Genomic DNA, 8,079 nt, shown 5'->3' with positions numbered 1-8,079 from the left:
AATATATCATATCTTCCTAAAAGATAATAACCCTTTGAAAAAATAATGACAACATATATATAATAGGAAAATATCTACATATATTTCCTTAACACCCTCTCAAGTTGGCGCATAAAGATCTCTAATGCCCAACTTGCGAAGAAGAAAACCGAGATGCTGATGACCAAGAGTTTTTGTAATTATATCAGCTAACTGATGACCCATAGAAACGTAGGCAGTAGACAAATTTCCAGTCAACAACTCGTCTCGTACAAAATGACAATCGGTCTCAATATGTTTCGTACGATAATGAAATACCGAATTTTTGGTGATATGCAAAGCAGACTGACTATCGCAAAACAATCGCATAGGAAAGGAATGAATAACCCCAAGAGACGACAAGATAAACTTTAACCATTTTAGCTCACAAGTAGGGACGACCATAAAACGATATTCGGCCTCCACCGAAGAACGTGACATTTTGGGTTGTTTCTTAGTTTTCCAAGAAACGAGAGAACACCTTAAAAAAGCGAGATAACCAGATAAGGAACGTCGAGTCATAGGACAAGCCGCCCAATCACTATCACAATAGGTTGTCAAACACATATCATTATGTGTCTGTAGTAATTAAAATGCCTTGACCTGGGCTTCCTTTAATGTAAAGCAAGACCCTTACAACTACCTCCCAACGAGACTCTTGAGGAGCACTAAGAAACTGAGCAAGAGTATGGACGACATAACTAAGATCAGGCAGTGTAACTGACAAATAAACCAAACGACCAACAAGCCTCCGGTATCGATCCGGATCAACCATAGGGACACCATTCGCAAGTGCCAGACAATAATGATTTTGCTCCATTGGTGTGTCGATGGGTTTACACCCTAACATTCCTAACTCAGACAAAACATCAAGAGCATACTTGCATTGAGATAGGAAAATACCATCAGGGCTATGAGCCACCTCAATGCCCAAAAAATACTTCAACACACCCAAATCCTTCATATGAAAATAGGAGCTTAAGTAATTTTTAAAGCAGAAAACAACAGATGCAAATGAACTAACAATAATGATATCGTGCACATAAACCAACACATGAAGGGAGACATCTCCCTCGTTATAACTAAACAACGAGTAGTCGGAGTACGACTGAGAAAAACCATAAGTTTTTAATGCATTAGATAATTTAGCAAACCATTACCAAGGAGCCTGCTCCAAACCATACAAAGACTTTTGTAACTTACAAACTTTGCCGGGAGACGAATAAGGATAACGGGGAGGTAATTTCATAGACACTTCCTCCTCTAAATCAGCATGAAGAAATGCATTATGGACGTTCATCTGATCGATTATCCAACTTTTGGAAGCAAACGTACAAGTCAATTTTTCTGTGGAAGATGATGAATTAACTCCTTTAGGAGCACCCATAAGTTGTTGTCATCGACATCCGTAAGAGTAGGGCCAAGCACAACAAGAATGTCACCCTTTTCCGTCCGCCAAAATCGGATGCTAAAAACGCGGGATCGGACGCTAAATCTATTAGCGTCCGTCAACGGACGCTAAAAGGCTGATGCAAAACCCCTAGTCGCAATTCTTCGTTTAGCGTCCGCTAAACGGACGCTAAAATTTAGCGTCCGAAATTTCAAATTTAGCATCCGACTTTATAGTCGGACGCTAATTAGCATCCGTCTGTAAAGTCGGATGCTAATTAGCGTCCGTCTTTACTAATTAGCGTCCGACTCTAAAGTCGGATGCTAATTAGAAAAGTCGGATGCTAACTATAAAGTCGGATGCTAATTAGAAAAGTCGGATGCTAATTAGCGTCCAACCCTAAAGTCGGATGCTAATTAGCGTCCGATTAAAGTCGGACCCCAGACTAATTCTCTTCTTTTTTTTTTCAAATGTAATGTTGAAACTTGTGAGTAACCACTTTTCCTTGGTTATTATGTTGAGTCAAACTTGTCACTATCAAATATAATAATGCAAATGTAGAAGGAAAAATTATAATTATTATTATATGTAATAAAAGTAATTACAATATAAATAGAAATGATAAATCAAAATTGTGAATAATTTACATCCTTACTTAAATAAATAATAACAAAAAATCTATGTAATACATTAGAAAGAAATCATATCTTCTTCAATATACAAATCTTCAATCTTCAACCTTTCCAAAGTCATCCTATCAAACTCAAACAAACCTGCAAAAGAAAAAAAAATCAAAATTAAAACAGAATTAGAAACAAAGGTCACTCTCCAGGAAAAACATAACTTACAAGAGCTTAGTCTGCTCAAGCACAATCTAGTTAAAACAGACCATATAGTTGGAGCTCGTACTCAAAATCCAATTCGTTATTTCCCAGGAAGCGCTTCCTAGAAAGAGGAAAGTGAGTAATGTACCTGGGCCATCTATATCAGCAAATATGGTTGTGAAATCATCATCATTAACGCCCACTTTGATTCCTTCTGGAGGTGTTTCGTCGAGATTTTTTAACTCTTTTGCAAGCTGCTTAATAAGATTTGGTGAAAGATTTTCATTTGTAGCCTACATACAACAATTTTTATGCATAGGACACAGGACATGTATGGAATGCATAATGCAGTGTTTTACCTGTACCAATCACAACAATTGTACAGACCAAGTGACTTCAGCAGCAACTAATACTCCCCCACTTTGTCAAGTTGTCTCATCCTTTCCAAATTATGATTTTCACATTGTATATCTAAAATGCCTTTTATAGAAGTATTGGTTCCTCGGGTGATAACTCACAGTCCCTTCGGGATCAGGAATCCTGTAACATGAAAATTACACAACATTGTCATGTAAAGATAGGTGTGAAGTTGTTCTTGCTATTATTACACTTCAAAAACTAAACAGGTTATAAAAAATAATATATAAAATACCCACATAGAGCAAGACAATAAGTAGCATAAAGAACAGGTTATGCCCGATTACACAATTGCTAAGATTTTAGATAATGCAGGATCTGGTCATATAACTCAAAACAAATAAACTACCAGTAAATTTTGGTAACTCACAACACCCTCCTAGATTATAGTCACTCATACATAGATATGCTACATCAATGCAGTATTTGAGACGCTACAGATGCCAGACAGCTAAGGTCTTCTTATATTTGCTATAACTAGCTTAACAACCTTCCAATACGTAGCATCTACTTTATGGACTAAAACAGTTTAAAGTCTCCTCAGGCGACTATTATTAAAGAAGTGTTAGTACTTGTCTGGTAGGCATAAAAATTTACAAGCTATACTTCCCATAAAGTTGGAAGCACAAAACTTGAATACTCTTTTGAGTTGTTTGGTTCTATGAAGCACAAAAACCTCAGGAACACAAGGTTTCCCAGTTTCAAGGACATTTTAGTTTACACAATCTGAGCCGATTTCAAGCCAATGAAGCTTGTAATGTATGGATGTTAAACCTTCTCAGTTTCTACAGTCCAACTATACTTCCCATAAAAATTTACAAGCTATACTTCCCATAAAGTTCATGAATTCTGTCTCTCTAAAACATTTACAATTTCATAATCAAATTACATAATTTCATGAACAACATGCAACATTTCCCAACCAATATCTCATAATTCCAGCAGAAAAACAGTCAATCAACATTCAACAACAATAGAAAACCAGAATTAACAGTAGATTAAGCCAATATACTTTATAATTTTATACTTGGAACAATGCACGAAAAAAAAAGGGGAGATCAAAGCCTTAAGTTTAGATTAGTTCAATAATTTCAACTTTTAACTCAACATTAGTTGTAAAAATTTAAAATAATCTTACAAATTAACAGAATAACAAAAATAATATACCGTTACGCTGCAAACTTGCATAGCTCTTGAAATCTATTAACGGTGGAAATCATAAAATTCAGACCCAAGAAATTAGAGAGAAGAGAGAGGAAATCGACAGCTTAATTATTGGAAACAAATGGAGAGATAGAGAAGAACAAGTGTTAATAAAAATTCATGATGTTTCTTTCTACAGAGTACAAAAAAGAATGGTGAAGTAATTAACCCAACCCAAAATTTGTCATGAATTTATTGGAATCAAAGTTCATAGTAATGTAAACTTCAAAACAAGTTTCAATTCGAAAGTAAATGAATTTTAATTAGTAAACAACTTACTACACACAGAAGCTACAACAGCCATCCACAAATGCGGCAACAACGCCAAGAAGCGCGGGAGCACTGCTGCGGCGGCAGCACCAGAGGAGAGAGAAAGTGAACAAATTTTTGGGGTTTCAGTCTTTTGTAAAATGTTTGGAATGAATGTGAACAAGTGTTATAGAATTTATTATACCGGTCAAACCCAACCCAAAATGCGAAACCCTAACCCCAAATACCCAAACCACCCACCCGAACCCCCACACGAGCCGGAAAGCACCACCCTCCCCGAACAACCCCACGAACAGACCCACCCAAACCAAAACAACAGATCCAAAACCCAAACCAAAACAACAGATCCAAAAACCCAAACCAAAAAATTAAAAATTGAAAAACAGAAATCCGAAAAAAAATTCAGAATAAAAAATAGAATAATGAAAAATTCAAACGACAATTAAAAATAAAATAAACTATACCTGATAAAGAAGCGGCGGTGATGCTTGAAGACGACGATGAAGCTCAGAGACAGAAGCGGCGATGATGCAACCAACTGAACAAAACCCTACCACAACTAACTGAACAAAAATACCAGATCTAAACGAGTGAAATAACGAAAACCAAACAATTTTTTCTGAGGAAAATGAATAGTTTGAGGGAGATGAAGAGTTAGACAGAGGAAAGAATTGAGGTGAGAGAGAATTGAGTGAGAGAGGACACATATGGCGTTATGGACAATAATTGGAGAGTTTGGTCGATTGATTTTGGTAGGGTCAATAAATTAGCGTCTGCCTAACGGACGCTAATTTATTGAACGGACGCTAAATTAGTGTCCGTTTGGTAGACGGGACGCTAATTAGCGTCTGTTTACGAGAGCGGACGCTAAAAAACAAGATAGCAGACGCAAATTAGTTTCTGAAATAAATCAGACGCTAATTTTTAATTTACCGTCCACTTATACTGTCGGACGCTAAATTCAGACGCTAAAAAGGCGGATTCTTGTTGTGAGAGCACGATCTAATTCATCCTCAGAAGATGTATCACGAGTACTGTTACTTGTATTGCCTGCAAAAGCTCCTCTTGCTCCTGAAAGACCACCACGTCCTCCCCTAGATGAACGACCACCTCGACCTCCTTTGCGATCAGGCCAACCAATGAGTCTGTAGCAACGCTCCTTAACATGACCTGTGCGTCCACAATGACTACACAAACGGACAACATCACCTACTGCTGGACCAGGCACAACAGACGTGCCTGCTGAGGCACTAAAGAACAATTGATTAAAGATTAAAAAAACATGTCGATTATACCAAAGTGCGAAGTTTGTTCCGGATAACAATAAGCGAATTACAAACTAAACTAATTTCATGCCATCCATTTGTATTGCAAATAAGTGAATACAATACACAAAAACAACGAAACATGTATACTTTGATTCAGAAATTAAACTAACCAAATTCAAAACAGAAGAGATTAAGAAAGGAAGGTTTAGATATGCACTTCCTCCAAAAAAAAATTAATACGAATTACAAATTCTCGAAAACAACAAGCAAATCTCTCAAAAACTAATCAAATACAACAAATCTTGAATAAAGTAACCAAATCCAAGCGGAAAAAAGCTCTAGAAAACCCTAAATATCTATCATCAGCATTAATTACCACCTGACTTCTTGCTCTTCTTCAAATTGTTGCCCTTCAAATCGCCATTTGTTCTTCTTCAATTTCCCTTCGTTGTTCTTGAGTTTCAAATCATAAGGAGTCACTTTAACTGAATTCGTCATTTGCTCTTCAGGTTCAGATATGGTTTCAATGGCGTTTGTGGCTCTTCAGTTTCGTACGATAGGAGGGGAAAAGTAGAAGAAGGGGAGGGACGAACGGATATAGGGAAAGTGGGAGAGAGGAGTCGGAGGTTATTGGAGAAGGGGATATAGAGTGAGAGTGAGAGGTTAGGGTTTGAGGGATTCTGAGATAACTCGAAAATTAAAAGCGGGAGGTGACGGATGTGCGTTGGATCAGCTTAACCATAGTTAGTTCCGCTTTTCAAAAATGGGTCGTGGAATTGTGTTGAGTGGACTACATATGCGACGCAAATGCAAATCCCCACCAATTGCTTTAATGTTTTGCGTCAAATGCACTCTATATCCGACGCACATGAATCATAATTTGCATCGGACCCCCTTAGTATCCGACGCAAATGATGCGCTTATATACTTATGCGTCAGTTTCCACTTGCGCGATGCAATTGAGGTGATGTAAGTCAATATTTTTGTACTAGTGTCAACTGTGTAGAGAATAGCCAAGCATAAAATAAACCATCCACTTAGAGAATACCGAGTAATAGGACAACTAGCCCAATCTGAATTACACCACCCCTCGAGGCGAAGATCACTATCAAAATGAAAGAAAATACCTTGCCCTAGATTTTTCCTCAAATAACGAACCAAACGAAGTGTCACCTACCAATGCACCACTCTTGGTGAATGCATGAACTGTGAAAAATATGTATAGTGTATGCCAAGTCTGGGTGAGTCATTGCCAAGCTAAGATGAATATTTAGTCTAGTGAATGCAAATAATGAATAATCAAAGAAAGCTTACTTAAAACCATAAGCTTTTATGTGCAGCTGCCAATTCAGCAAACCAACATCTCGGTTCCTGCTTGAATTCAAACAATGATTCTTTCATCCTGTACACCAAATTTTTATTTTATTCCTAAAAGTCATGAGGGATTTTCATATATACATATATATATACTTCTTCCTGTAAATCCCCATGCAGGAAAGCATTATGCATATCCAGCTAATAAATCTCTGACTTTTTCACTGCTGCAATAGCTAACAAGTACGAAAAGTAGCCATTTCGACAACAAGAGTTATGGTTTAGATACCTCTACTTGATGATGGCAAAAGTTAACTATGTAAGCCTTCAATCTCTTAAGATTGTCTTACTCATCATGTTTTTATGTATACACCAACTTACTACCTACCGCCGTATTTTCAGGAGGAAGAGGTTGTAATACCCATGTCCCTTAATCTTCAAGAACTTTGAATTCTTCACTTATGGCTTTCCACCATCTGTCACTTCATAGCCTCCTTGAAAGTTTTAGGAGGTTTCCCAGGAGAAGTCGGTGCTAGAAATCTGCGATGTTTATTAGATAATTTTTCACAACTAACAAAACGTGCAATAAGATTGTAAATTAACGCGCATGGAGACTATTCTTTTTCTATGTGTCACAAAATCCCTCAACTTGGTGTTTGGGATTTTTGTGTGCATACCCCTCCCTAACTCTACATTACCCTCCGACTCCTCCTCAAGCCCCAATGGGGTTCCATCTGTCATTAGCGCAACCTCCACGCACGGGACCACCTCTTGCTAGGCGTCTCACCCCAAATAATGTCCTCCACAAACTCCCCTAGAGGCACATCCTCCACACGAGGCGCACGAGGCATGCCCATGCTCGTTCCCTCGGCTTCCCCTATATATAACCATCTATTCATTGGATATTTCCTCTACTCGTGCCATAGGCCCCTCTTAAGCCATCGCGGGAACAATGACCGACACCTCAGGCAAACTAAACGGAAAGATATGTTCTAGCTAGAAATTTATTATCGCGGGAAACAAAGAATTCGCGGGTCTCTAGGTCATATAGTTTTTATCCTATTTGAGTGAATGGAAATCCAATAAATACACACTTTCTATCCCGACTAGCAAGCTTATCACTACAATTTTTAATATTTTGAGAAAGTCAGACATGCGAACACACGAATATGGGTCAAAGGACCCGCCTAGATTCTCTCTAGTCTCAAGATAGGAGTTCCTCCTTATCTGGGTCTGGCGCCATGGCAAGAAAATCAAAAGCTCGGGGAAATCATATGCAATTAAGATCATCTGCTGCGATCAAAGAGGATGGGCCGATATCAGATTCTCAGGCGAAAAAGACGAAATCCATAGATGCGATTCTTGGAAGTCAAGA

At 37.9% G+C, this 8,079-nt stretch overlaps 1 protein-coding gene across 5 annotated transcripts; it reads right to left on the bottom strand.

Annotated features, from left to right (window-relative positions):
* Positions 1–2,039: 2,039 nt before the first annotated feature.
* On the bottom strand, positions 2,040–4,841 carry LOC125496859 (uncharacterized). 5 transcript variants are annotated; one of them, XR_008968930.1, is made up of 5 exons: positions 4,587–4,748; positions 3,817–3,849; positions 2,592–2,772; positions 2,381–2,486; positions 2,041–2,181 (listed from the first exon to the last, which is right to left on the bottom strand). XR_008968930.1 is itself a non-coding variant. In XM_057393980.1 (3 exons), the coding sequence occupies exons 1-3, from the start codon at positions 4,827–4,829 to the stop codon at positions 2,099–2,101; spliced, it is 471 nt and encodes a 156-aa protein (XP_057249963.1). In that variant the 5' UTR covers positions 4,830–4,841; the 3' UTR covers positions 2,040–2,098. The 5 variants fall into 5 exon arrangements, 1 of the variants encoding a protein (XP_057249963.1); XR_008968931.1 differs by lacking the exons at positions 3,817–3,849; positions 4,587–4,748 and adding an exon at positions 4,132–4,439; XR_008968929.1 differs by lacking the exon at positions 4,587–4,748 and having other exon boundaries at positions 3,817–4,125.
* Positions 4,842–8,079: the final 3,238 nt, after the last annotated feature.

This window comes from Beta vulgaris, chromosome 4 (genome assembly GCF_026745355.1).
Source record: "Beta vulgaris subsp. vulgaris cultivar EL10 chromosome 4, EL10.2, whole genome shotgun sequence".
NCBI lineage: Eukaryota > Viridiplantae > Streptophyta > Magnoliopsida > Caryophyllales > Amaranthaceae > Beta > Beta vulgaris.
This window is presented reverse-complemented; position numbering and strand designations above follow the sequence as displayed.